Genomic DNA, 14,019 nt, shown 5'->3' with positions numbered 1-14,019 from the left:
TGTATGGTAGTATTTTGTGATTGGCTAGACATGGCTGTAGCTCATACTTCAAAATTAATGAAACTTATACTTAAATCTCTTTTGCAGAACAGAATATATATTCTGTACTTAATAAAATTCATAGTGCCTTTCTAGAAGGTCACATATAATTCATCTTCCAAAAATTTGGGGAAGCTACTGTGTGTTGTCTGGGACCTTCATGGACCTGTGTACCCTGTCCCCCCCCAAACCATATGTCTCCCACAGACTTCTTCTCTCCTTTGAAGTACGTAACTTGTTGGAGTTGTCTGGCAGTAGGATAAAGCAAAAGGATGAGGTAAAGTAGCTGTAATGAAAGGAAATTACTGTTAATACAGATCACTTAGGGAGAGAGTGAGGAAAGAAGAGATGATTTATGGGTAAGTCAGAAAGGGAGCGTAGAGATGAAGGCTCTGTTTCTGATCTCCATTAACTCCCAGTGTGGCTTTAAAACAAATTGCCTCTCTGTGCTTTTTGAAAGTGGAGAGACACTAATAGAAACTTAAACCGAGAACTTATCTGGTTTTTCCAACTTGCATCTGTACATCTTATAAGAAAGATTATTATTTTTTTAAGCATCATTTCTTCTGTGTTGCTAGATAAGAATGGTTAGTTGCATCATCACAATTACCTCTTTTTGTCTGAAGGCATCTCTTCAGACTAATTTTTCAGCCAAGTTTTAAAGATTTTGTCTTAGCTTCTTATGTTTGGGCTCCAGCAGTTAGTAAAAGTCCATCTTTGGCCACTGGTGGAAAAAGTATAGTTGTGTGGATGTGCTTTTCATCGGATCTAATGTGACCATATTTGTAGGAACATAAAGCTAATTCCTCCTAGGTGCTATCCACCAACTACCTTAAAATTATTTCTGCAAGGTTTCTATTCGTTTCTGTGTGCAGAATGTGTTCTGATGTATTGGCATACATAAGGTCACTCAGAGTAATGAATAAATACATTTTTCTCTTGTTTAATCTCTTAGGTTTGTCTGTGAGCTATATGAACATTGTACAGACAAGCAAATTACGTGTGACTTTTAGGGTGTATGACTCTTTTTGTGACTTTTAAAAAGACAGTCTCACCATAGTTGCTCTGTCTGACTGCAGTGAGAAGATTACAGTGGATGGTGAATGAAAATGTGATATACTGCTTGAATTAAGGTACTGAGTGATGTGGCTGTGGCTCATGATGATGAATACAAAGCAACAGCAGCAGCTGCAGAACATTTCAATACCAAGGTGGTTCTTCTAAAGGGAACCTTGGTGGAATTCATCAATATCCTCAATTATAAGAATGCAATGAATGAGGTCCCAGGACTGTTGTTAAGTCCTGGTTTTTGTCAGTGAAATTATGTCTTTCTTGTCCTGTGTAGGGTTGACCTGGGCTTTACTGTCTAACCTGGAGTACCTGGTATGTTTACCCTGTGTTGAATTCAACACAGGCTTTCATTTTCAGGGAGTCACAATTTTCCCCATGTTTTTCTTGAGGGTTTAAACAGTGACATTTTGAGCAGGTGTGAAAGCACCCCTGAACATCTCAAAATACATTATTTGCCTGAGTTTAAGATTGACTGGATAATGTTTATAGCCCTGGAAATGAGCAGTGTGGAGTGGTGCTTTCTGGGATAGGTATTTGGTTCAAGCCTACAGCTTGCTTGTTTAAAAGTATGCAGAAGCCAGCCAACATCATGGGATGAGGGAAGAGGAACATGGCTTATGCCAGAGAGTGATCATTTTAGAGCGTGTGTTTGGCACATTTAATGGCTTTTGGAGATACCACAACACTGAGCTAAATTTCAGCATGCTGGATACTCCTACTAGAAGTTGCATGTCAAAAGTACGTAGAATTGCGAGGGAAAAAGATAATGAGCAGGAGGCAAGAACAGCAGAAAGCCACCTGGCTGAGCACAGGGCTGTGCTGTGCCTGAGCAGCTCCAGCAGCACCCTGAGATAGGGTCTGGCTGAAGCAGGGTTGAAAAAAGTGCACTAATGCTTTGATAGAGTTAGTGTTCTGCATTGTGGTTGTCGTGCTTCTTGAATAAGCAGTACTTGGCCCATTTTGTGTTGTCTGTTAGTTGTTAACAGGTTTAATTAATCTGAACAGAGACTATTGATTTTTAGGACTTGCCTGCTTGCAAGAGTAAGATGAAACTTAATTTCTCTAAAACGAAATGTGTTTTCTTATAGTAAGAAACTTAAACAGTGCAAAATAGCAACTGAAGTAGATTGTAGAAGACCTGTGACCAATGTGTGTATACCTATTGTCATCAGTATGTATTGAGAATAGCTCAACTGACTTACCTGTGATGGAGTAAAAGCCAGGTATAGATTTACTAGAAGTGGTAAAATGGGTCTTCCTAGGAAAATGTGTGTCATCTGTGAGCTACCCAGGGAAACCTGTGCTGACTTTCAGACTCGCTGTGTTCCTGGTATGGGAGTGCAGAGCCTATCGCTCCTATTAGCAGTGGTGTTCTCTTCCCTGGGGGAAGCTCTTGTGGTCTCCTGTGGGTTCAGAGAGACTGGCCTAAGCAGAATGTACATAATAATTTTGGTCCAGCTTTAGCAAAGTCTTTGGAAGATTTACTTTGAAAATTGAATCAGTTTAAGAAACTGCATAATAATGTCATACTAAAATTCCTAGCTTTTGTGTCAGTTCTCTTTCTTCTCTAAGATTACTTGCCTCATGAGTGCCAATCCTGTATATTTTAAACCTTTGTGCTTTAAAGTGTTAGTAGAGGAACAAAAGTTGCTAAGTGGCAAAGCTCTCTTCACTAATCCCCCAAAGATTTTCATAATGCATGAAGTAGAACAGTTGGAAAGTATTTTTTAGGACCCTCAAGCAATTAGTAGGATCTTCCTAATGTTAGGTATGGTACAGAGAAATGACAATATAAAGATACAGCTAGGTGAACTTGAAGGAACTTTTACATGATGATTGTTACCTTCACAACAAATGATTGGGTTTTCTGAGGATTGTGCTATGCAGGTCTTTGTATGCGGGTTACGTTTGTTGTTGTGAGGGTTTACAGAATCTGTCAGTCTTTGGAATAGGGTCAGTGCACTAAATACATCAGTGATGGGAATTCTTGTGCTGTGAGAGACTTGGGGAAAGCAGCTGTCTGAGAGCATTGAAGGTCACCTGGGCATGTGTGCTGCCAACCTTTTCACTGATAGTCACTGCAGCTTATTAGAGTCACTGAGAGGGTCTCCTACTGTGGTGGGAGAAACAAGGCTGTCTTACCTAAGGATAAATCAAAGTGTACTTACTTGAAAATTGAAATTGTGCCAGAAGGCAAAAATAACATTCATGACATTAGCAGCCTGGGGCTTGTCTGGGGAGGGCAGGGAACTTGTATTTTGCCTCCAGAATGAGGCATCAGCAAATCCAGCTCCCCACCGCAAGTTGCAGTACACTAGTTCTTGTTTTCAGCATAAGCAGATGGTCAAATAACTTTAAATTCAGATTTAGGGATTGCAAGCCAAATACTGTGTCCTCACATTTTGCATTGCAAGTTCACGGTTTGTTAGTACAGATTGATTGTATGAATTTCAAATGATCTCTGGTCTGCAGAATATTTTTTGTTTGTATTAAATGTAATACAAATATTCCAATGTTGGAGTCTGTTTGTTTTCTTGTTTGTTAATGCCAAACCAGTGCAATGCATCAGCAGGACAACATATGTATTGAACAAGTACTTTTTTGTTTGTCTATTAATGCCATAAATAGTAACAGTCAAATTAACAAAGCAAACAAAAAAAACTCCAAACCAACCAAAAAAAAAAAAAAAAAAACCAAAACAAAACCAACAACAAAACAAAACCACCAAACAAACAACCAAAAAAACCCCCAGACAAACAAACAAAAAAAAATCAAAAAAACCAGCCCAAAACTGTGCATTTGGCTGGTATTTTAGATATTGAGTAGTGAAAGTTTTTCGGAAGAAATTATGAACAAAGTGTAGAGAATCAGTGCATTGCAGTTCCATAATGCCCTTAGTTTAAACCAACCTTCTTTATCCTTTTGAGGTTTGTCATTGTGTTCTTCTGGATCATCTCTTGCTGTTGTCAAGGACGATAGACTCTATTCTATTTCTTTTTCTCAGAGGTTTTTATTATTCTGCAGGTGGCCTAAATTGTCAAGGACACGGTAGAAGGTGATCTTTGCCCAGCATCACACTGAGCATAGACACAATGCCCAGTCTCCAAGTTAGTCTTACCTGCATTCTGCTACAATGATTGTTGTTTCTTTTGCTTTATCTTGATACTTCTGTCTGTCGCACTTGTGTGCTAGAGTTTTGCATGTCTATTTTTTTTGGTGGATTTGCAGTTCAGTTGTTCTGTTTTGTAAAACTGCTTGCTTTAAACTGTGCACGTTCCCTCATAGGGCTGTTGGTAAATATGGAATTTGGACATGTAGCCAAAAAGTTTTGAGGTTCACGATGTTTTAAACTTTGCTTGCTAATATTTTTTTCCTATAGTTAGGCCTTCTTTAAAAACAAAATGATGTGATTTTAAGTTGTGGCATTGTCTAGCACTATCAGGTGGGACATGACTTGTTTTTTTGCTGCTTGTGTGTTTCAGATGTGTATTCTGGGTATTTTCTAAGCATTATGGCAATTTTTTTAGTAAGTAAGTAACTTTAGTAAGTTTAATATCTTGGGTAGAATCATTAAATGATTTGGGTTGGAACAGACTCTACAGATCATCCAGTTCCAACCCCTCCCTGCCACGGGCAGGGACACCTTCCACCGGACCAGGTTATTCAGCCTGGTCTTGAACTCCAGGGATGGGGAGTCCGCCACCTCTCTGGGCAACCTGTTCAGTGCCTCACCACCCTCACAGTAAAGAATTTTTTAAAAATATCCAAACTAAACCTGCCTTCCTTCAGTTTAAGGCCATTCTCCCTTGTCCTGTCACTATGTGCCTTTGTGAAAAGTCCCTTTCCAGGTAAGCCCAGTAGTAAACTCTTCTTGGGCTATATACAGTTTTGTGTTCTGTGGGTGCAGACATAGAAAAATAATAATTTCCATTTAGATTAATCAATATTCATTTTACTATGCTTTTTTACTTATTTCCTATCTATGAGCTGCATTCATAAGGCAGGATGCTTGATGAAAGATTTAATTTGCAACCTGCTCTGACAGGTTACAGTACAAGATGACAAACTTAAGACATTTTCCATGATCTTGACAGTGCTCCAGTTTCAGTTGTATTGTTTGTTACAAGGATTACTTGGTGTCTTCATCTGTTGAAAGAACTTCTTTTTCTCTCAGAGTAACTCAAGAGTAGACAAAATTACACATATCTTTGTTCAAGAGGCGACTGAAAGTCTGTTGTGCTGATACAGATACTATGAATCAGAATCTTCCTGATTTATGAGTGGTTGATGAGTTTGAACTTTGTATCCTATGTATAGATGTTGCAGGGGTTTTTTGTCAGGGGATAAACAATAGTGTATTTGTTCTTTTGAAATGCGTTAAAATATTTTTGTTATCATGCCTTTGATTTTTTTTTTTTTTTTTTTTTTGCAAAATGGAAAATTATTTTAAGTAAGAGCTAGAGAAGCTGATGACATAAATGTTACTATGTATTTACACAATTTTATGTTGGGCACCTTGTGTCCAACTTTATGAATTTTTGAAAGCAGCATGATGAGACCTAGTTGAAAAGCTTTAAAAGGGCTGGAAACCCCTTTTATTTATTTATTTTATTAAAGATCCTAGCGATCTCTACTTCTCTTTTTTGTATAGAAACAACAGAAGCTTCTTTGATTGAAGGAGTTATGTAGCTGTGGAGTTATTTCTAGTGTTTTCTCAAAATAATTGAGAGCAGGTCTTTTGAATGGAAAGAAATGCTTGCAAAGATCTGCAAATGTAAATTCTTTTAAAGACAAAAGCTTTTCTCCAATCATCTTGGTGGACTTAAGTTGTGTCTGTCAATCAGGAACACTCTAGGCTTCTTGTTAGATGAGTGCTGCATAAATAAGAAAGTAAAGCAGATTGGTATGGATTCACGCTGATCTTTGATCTGCATTTGAGTATTTTGAACACAAACTATTTGTATGTTCTCTCGTTCTTCTTTTTTCCCTACATAGATATTATAAATGTATGTATAGGATATTAGCCTATACCTTACTAAGCTTGTTGCATCTTTCAACTTTTTATGCTCCATCTTACACAAAATATTACACTGTTTAAATCACACATTTCAGATACCAGAAAAGAAGTATCTGCTCTATACAAGTCCAGAGATGATTCTGAAAAATCAGTTTTTTCTTAGTGCTGTTGCCAGACAATGGCTTGCATGGCTTTGCTTTATTTAAGAAAAGTCAAATATCTTCAAGTTGCTTTTCTGGAATTAAATTGCTCTAAATTTGGGTATTGGGATATAATATATTCCAAATACTCCCTTCCAAGCTTCTAGGCATCTTTTTTATATCAATTTAAAAAGAAGTTTCATATGGAATGATATTGAAGTGTTCCTGAATCCAGAAGGTAACAAGCTGCATGACAGGATGGCAGTAAGAAGGGCCATTCAGCAGTTACCCGAATCCTATAGGCCTTAGTGCCTGGAGAGAGCTGAGCTATTTTATGCCAAATAGGATGGGAATTGGAAAGATTTATTTTTAGATTTAAAATAGTAATTTTGAACAATATTATTAAGGGTGTCTTTTGCATGGAGAAATAGCAGCTATTCCTCACGATTTATAGTTGCTAAAAATGCCTTTGAATATTAGTTTACCTTCTATTTACTCAAAATTATCTGAGAGTCTCTACTAATGACTAGTGCAAACTAGTGATTGTGGTTTTAGTTCAAGCTGTGCTTTATTTATCCCATGGCCCTTCACTGCTTTGTTTCACTTCTTCCAAGACTGTGGTTGGTACAAGTTGAAGAAGAAAGGCAGAGACTCTCCAATGCCATTAACATAATACAACAAAGAAATAACATTATGACAAAAGTTTTATGGATAAGTAACAAATTGCTTCTCCCACCATTCAGACAATTCTTATCTCTAGTGGACTGCAGTGGAAAAGAAGAGGCTTGGATTTTAATTTGCTTCTAAACTTGGTGGCTAATGGTGAGAAAAAGTTATTTTTTACACAGGCATATTCAACCTGAATGGTGTGAAAACTTCTATAAGAACAGCCTTTCTTGGATATCATATTGTTTTTTAACGATAGTTAAAAATTGTTCACTGTTCTATGGAATAAGATAAAGGAAAATTAGTTTGGAGGAGATGCTGTATTTAATCTTTTCACTGTTATAATGGAGATCAGGTAATGTATTTAGCACCTGTGTGTTCCCCAATCCTCACAAGGTATGACAAATTGCACAAAAAATGTGTTAAGCAAAATGGACATAAAGGACAGGAAAGTTTGCAGTTTGTAAGAATGTAATGCTTAAAATGATAATTGATATATAAGCTTCAAGATTTTTGCTGAAATTAATGTATTTTATTAATTGTACTTTTCTAATGGGTTTCTTCTTCCCTAGGCACGAGCTTTAACACCTCAGACAGCAGAAACAGATGCAATTAGATTTTTGGTTGGAACACAGTCCCTTAGATATGATAATCAGGTAATTTTTCTGTCAAATGTCAGTTGTAATTTTTACCTCTTTTTGTAACATTGTTCCAATATCATCCCTCTTTCTTTCTCCCCCCTGTTGAATGTGAACATTGACTGATAGTTAACGACTTCTGTGGGTAGAATGTAAAGATATTGGTAAGAAATGTAGGTGAATGAAAGCTGTGTGTATTTTCTGAAAATCATACCCCTCCTCCAAATTGTATGACTAAATCAGATTGGCTTAGTAAAGAAACTGCCGTATTTTTGTTAATTTGAATCTATAGATGCTCTGGAACCATGAAGAGAAGTAAAGTAAAACAAAAGTCTTTAAGCCTTAATTGCTTCTAATGGGACTCCTGGTACATGCACAGTATGTGAAGCTTCATAAACTGGATTTTTCAATATTCATTATTGGCAATCATCTGTGTCCTTTCTGATCATGAGTTTAACAATTCAAACTAAAATCTGAGTGACTTTCATGCCTCAATTTCTATTGGGGTGTTTCTTCTGCAGTTAGGAGTATGAGTTGTAATTTAATTTTTGTGATTAAATTTCAGTAAAAGTTATACCGAAGCAAGTTCTTGAGGCTGAAAGGGTTAGAAGGCTGTATTGAGTGCAGGTGGCAAGGCTTGGGTAGCAGGAGAGCTGTAGTGGTGGCCTCTGAGAAGAGGCCAGGGGTTGCCTATGCCAGACATGGCTGGTTCCACTGAGTCCACTCCAGGACACAGGTGAGTCAGTTTCCCATGAAGGCCCTGTGCTGAAGCAGAGGAGAAGAGTGAGATGCAAAGAGCATCAGGGAGAAAACACCCATAACCACCATATCCCCCTGCCCCACTTGAAAGGGTCAGAGGAGTCTGGGGTGAAGTTCAGCCTGGAAAGTAGGTGAGAGAAGGTACTGGTTTATTTTAACTGCCAATAAACTAATTCAGTCGCCCAAGTCAAGTCTCTTTTGCCCAGAATATTAGTTAGTAAGTGACCTCCCTGTCTGTAGCTGGGCACATAAACTATCTCATTCCTGTTGTTCCCGGTTTCTCCCCCTGTCTTTTTGGGGAGAGCCGGTGTCTGGGTGGGGTCTCTTAGCCAAGGCTAACACCCACCATGGAAGTCCCTGGGACTGAATAGAGTGACCGACTCTTTTGAAAATGGGCTGCACAAAATGGCTTGGAACCATAGCTTTGGGCATGTGAGCTGTCAATTCCCGGTGAGGTTTTGAGTTCTTTACTCAGTGATAGTGCTGGATGAGACTCAAGAAAAGTTATTCCAAGGCATAAGGGGGACGGACTATTCAGTTTATTTACATTTCAAGTAATACTTGGGGGTAGAGTAACAAAAGAAGTGGCAGACAAACTTAGTTAAAAGTTCAATGCACATGATTATATTTTTGATTGCGCTGTTTCTTGCTCTTCAAATATTTGGTTATAATGTGGGGGGTTTTTGTTGGTTTTTTTTTTGCTTTTTTTTTTTTTTTAAACTGTGATTTCTGTGATGGCTTTACTACTTGGTCAACTAATTAAATCCTGATACAAAATTGTTGAAGAGTGGTTCTCACTTATCAGTTGATAGCCAACAGATCTTTAATAATTTAGATTTTCTGATTGTGGTAAGTTTTTTGGGTATATACTATGTATTTTAGAAATGTTTGCATATGCTTCAATTTTGAGTATGCTTTTCTTTTTCCAATGAATAACATTAACAATAGAAATGCAGGACAATTCTTAGTGTATTAACAAATGTTTGGAGGTTATTGGCCTGTAGCTGTGCCTCAGGCCATCATTTCTTCTCAGCTAGTTCCTCAATCCCCAAGAAGTGCCCTAGGCCTCAGCTCATTATAACTTAATTCAGCACTAGGTTCTCTACATTTGCTTAAAAACTTTTTTAATTACCTGACCAAACTTATGAGCTAGCTTGCAACACTTAGTACTTTACCAAGTCCTGCACATTGACAGGTTTTATCATGTGCAGATTATTTCTTCCCTTCTGGTCATGGGCAGGTGCAGTGCAAATGAAAGAGCAATAATTTTACAGCTGACATGATAACTTTTGCCTCATTGAGGTTTATTGCTGTATGAAACAATTTTAGGTATTCATAGGAGAATATGTTTTAGGTGAAAATATTTTCCTATTAATACTAGTATTTCAAAAGAAAGGAAAGTGTTTATAAGATTTTATATTCTGTTAATATTTGACATATTAATAGTGTATAGTACTTGGCATTTGGTCCTCATGACGTGCTGGGAATGGTTTAAGTAGTAGCACTGTGTTCTACATGGTGTAGTTTTGGAACTTTTGTCCTCAGTACTTTCATTGTTGCTAAACTTAGTGCATTTATTGTACGCATTGGAAATATTCAAGTATGTAATTTATTCTTTTCTCATCTCATTCTCAGAACTCTGCAAGTTAATTTTTAGTCATGTGTCTTAGAACTTAAAATACTAATTTTCATGATTTATGTAATGCACTGCATCCCCTGTACTCAGCATCTCAAACTTTGTGCTCAGTTCTGGGCTCCTCAGTGCAAGGAAGACTTTGAGGTGCTGTGGTGCGTCCAGAGAAGGGTGATGGAGCTGGTGGCAGGTCTGGAGCACAGCTGTTTTGAGGAGGAGCTGAGGGAGCTGAGGTTGTTTAGTCTGGAGGAAAGGAGGCTGGGGGGTGGGGAGTCTTATCACTGTCTACAGCTCCCTGGAAGGAGGTTTTAGCCAGGTGGGAATTAGTCTCTTCTCCCAGGCAACCAGTGACAGGACAGGAAATAGAGAGAGGAAATAGCCTTAAGTTACACCAGGAGAAGTTTAAGCTGGATATTAGGAAAAATATTTTCATGGAAAGGGTTGTAAAGGATTGGAAGAGACTGCCCAGAGAAGTGGTGGAGTCATCATCCCCAGAAGAGTTCAAAAAACCCGTGAATATGGCACTTGAGGACATGGTTTAATGGTGGACATGGTGGTGTGCAGTATTTGGTATTAGAGTATTTTTCTATGAAATTTCTGTTGTCCTTAGTATTTAGTGAAGTCACTATTCTATATATCATGTATTCAAATCAAGTTGAGTGGAAAGATCCTTAGCAAAAAGCCATTGGGGGAACTTTTGCAGTTCTTTCTGTTATGCTGATTGACTTTTTCTGGTAGATGGTGTTGACTGGCATAGCTGTGAAAGATGTAATTTTTCAACTCACAACATGCAAACAATACTGTTGCATAAGAATTAAATTTCATATTTCCTAAAGATCTCAGTCTGGGCATTTCAATAGCTACCTGTGTGTTCCGCCAGTTTACAGCTGTCCATGTTGTCAGCTGAATCTGAGACATAACGACAGAGAGAAATTTGTTACCTGTGCCTTCAAAGGGCTTCACATGGGATAAAGAGCACTCCCTTATGTGCCAAGTGACTCTTTTAACCTGGTTAGTGTGGGAAGAATCTGTGTGGCTGTAGTAAATGGGACTTAGATTTGTGATTCACTTTCTCGGATAAGAGACTTGGCCTGAGCTGCCAAAAGAGACTCCAAACAAAAACAAGCTATGAGGTTAAACTAATCTTTCTTGAAAGGCAGAAGTGTCACTCTTTAAGATGGATATGCAGTTGTTGGGGTAGATGTATAGTGTCCTGATTCCTGAGTAGATTCATAGGTTCAAGGCAGCAAAAGACGTCTCAAAAGACAGCTTGATAATCAAGTGCAGAGGTGGTTCTATGCCTTGGACGACAAAATGGAAGAATAATACAAGTGATGAGGTCCAGGATTATATTTCAAGGAGGAGTTGCTGATGACTGTTTGGGCAATAAACAAAAAGGTAACATGTAAGCTCAGCCCCTTAAAAATAATATAGTGTTCAGTTGAAGTTAAGACGTATATTGCAGCCTCTGTATTTTAAGAAAATCTTCTGTATTTCTGCGTAACTAAGATTTTTGCAGTGATTCAGTAGTTAATTCAGTAGACTTAATTCAGTCATGATGATAGGATGTCTCTTGGCTTCTTTTTCTTCTTCATTGTTCACCCAACTTTGAAACTTAATTTTTAATCAGGATACAATTGTTTAAAATTTGTGAGTCTTCTAAATTTATTTTTCCACTGTTGAGCTTAGGGGAATTAGTCCCATGAGTAAAGTTCCTTCTGTATGTTATGCCAGACAAGAATCTTGCTAAATTTCTTGTATTTCTGTGGCAAGTATAGAAAAACAACTGACTAAAAGAAGGGGAGGGAAAAATGATAGTAATGTGGGCCTATCAAAAAACCAAACTCATAGCAAAGAAACCTGCAACAAACAAAAATTAAAATAATAAAATGCAAACTTAGTTCTACTTTTAAAAATATTATCTATTTAAATACTATTTTTTTTTCTTCATCTTTCAGTATTTTGTATTTCGATACAGTATAAAAAGATTTGGTTTGTATCTTGGTAAAGATATGTGACTGCTAAAGTGAACTCTCAAAAAGTTTCTTACTGAGTGTAAAGTATTTGCTTCAAAGAAGAGTCCTTTCCCTCTCTCTCCTTCTTCCTTTGTAGATGGTTTGAATTAGATGATTTGGATACACAATTGGTGCAGACATTTAGACTAAGGATTGTAATGTTGTTATTTTTGTTTATTGCTGTAAGAAGTGTTGAATTGTAATTCGTGGCTTATTTACTATTAGCCATTAAATGAAAAATCACCTTCAAGCTTTAAGTTGAAAATTGAGAATAAGCATGGTATTTCCTCAAACAGGGAAATTGCTTGTGTTTTCCTAGAAAAGTTAATCCTGCATGAAATCAATGATATAGTAAATTGCTAGTATAACAATTAATTAAAGTAGGTATCGGTTATAAAAATCTCATTAAATTGTTCCATGTAGTCATCATGTATAATTAAGACCCACAGGAAAACATCTGAAACTCTAATGTTCTATTTTATTGTATTTGCAGATTCACATCATAGATTTTGATGATGAAAATAACATTATAAACAAAAATGTTCTCCTTCATCAAGTGGGTGAAATTTGGCACATCAGTACCAGTCCTGCAGATAAAGGTGTACTAGCAACCTGCTACAATAAAAGTAAGTCCTTTTTAATGTGCTCAACTTGAACACGTGTTTTGATATTTTGAATGTGCAAAGTTTGAACCTGTAGCTATGCGTAGACACTTTCACTTAGAATTATCAACACAAGGATTTCTAAAAAAATCTGCTACACTTTTACCTCTACCTCATTTGTGTCATATCCTTAGGTTATCTTGGTTAGAAGTCAACTTCTGCATTCATGTTAAGAAAAGCCGCAAAATAAACCTTATGCTTGGCTGATGAATGCAAAGCATGGCAAATAAAATATATTCCTGTTACTTTATGCATCATTTTTATTGGTTTATATGTTTGCTTTTGAAAGTGGAAGTAAATGTCTTTCAAAATATGCCAGCATCAAGCTTTACTTAAAACTGCAGAAAAAGTTTGTGTATAATGTTATTTTTCATATGTGAAATTCAGGTATGCCCACAGAGAGCTATAGCTTCTTATCTAAATATCTCCTGAGTAGGAATGCTCCTCGTCTGACCTTACACTGAGTGCACAACAGTTGAGATTAAGGATCTCTGTGCAATTCCTGAGTGAGGCAGGTGTGAAGATTTTCTGGCACGAGGCTTGAAAAATCCACTTGCATCACTTGGGGAAGGGGGTGATTTTTCTCTCTGACACATAAGAAATCTGAGGTGTCAATTGAAATAAATATTTCTTCTAATAAGTATTAGTCTGTTCTTTCATGGAAATACGGTCCAAGAGTATAACAAAAAAGGAATGAGTTTCAGGCTCCATACATCCGTGAACAGTTGTAGAGATGTGTGTTCCTACTGTTCAGCCTTCTGGTTGTATTAGGGAGAGGATTCCAGGATTGCCTAGTTCTCCTAATCCTTTTGAATTGAAATAAAACTGCTAAAATTTGAATTTCTTTCACAAATCTTAGGGTTTTTTTTAAAACCAATGAGAGAAGATAAGTAGATTTTTCCATTGAAATGATTGTGGGCATTTTGATTGAGAGCATTTCTGTGAGATTTCCAATTTCCTTTATTAGACCTATTAAATCATATGAATGTTTTCTATTCTAGATTCTTTGTGTTCTAGATTTAGTTTATCTGATTTCTTAATACTAAGCTCTCTTGTTTATACTTCATGCATCTTACTTCAGAATTCTCATCCATTAACATTCTGCAGAACACAAGATCTCATTCTCAAATGGCAGTTACTGACTCTAAATAGCAGTGTATAGAACTGAAAGCACGCAGTGTGGGGTTTTGTGATAAGGAATACAGAGTTCAGCAGACAACTTATTTCAAGTAGTAATGCAACCAAATTAAGCAATTGAAACCTTTACAACAATTTAATGTATTGCATTTCTTTGTTATTTTAAAGACTCTTAATGCATTTTCTCATTGAACTACAAGTCAAATGAGATGATGCTGTCAGGAACAGCTGTAAGTATTGTG

At 37.0% G+C, this 14,019-nt stretch overlaps 1 protein-coding gene across 1 annotated transcript in view; it reads left to right on the top strand.

Moving 5' to 3' along the window:
* The window catches only part of EIPR1 (EARP complex and GARP complex interacting protein 1), a 76,207-nt gene that overhangs the window by 1,264 nt on the left and 60,924 nt on the right, over positions 1 to 14,019 (top strand). Inside the window, exons 2-3 of the mRNA XM_039569437.1 lie at positions 7,506 to 7,589; positions 12,472 to 12,604. Of these exons, the coding sequence (XP_039425371.1) occupies positions 7,506 to 7,589; positions 12,472 to 12,604 (217 nt within the window). The remainder of the gene's footprint in view (positions 1 to 7,505; positions 7,590 to 12,471; positions 12,605 to 14,019) is intronic.

Source organism: Corvus cornix, chromosome 3, assembly GCF_000738735.6.
Source record: "Corvus cornix cornix isolate S_Up_H32 chromosome 3, ASM73873v5, whole genome shotgun sequence".
In the NCBI taxonomy this organism is placed as follows: domain Eukaryota; kingdom Metazoa; phylum Chordata; class Aves; order Passeriformes; family Corvidae; genus Corvus; species Corvus cornix.
The sequence above is the reverse complement of the archived record's forward strand: the minus strand, read 5'-3'. Positions and strand labels throughout refer to the sequence as shown.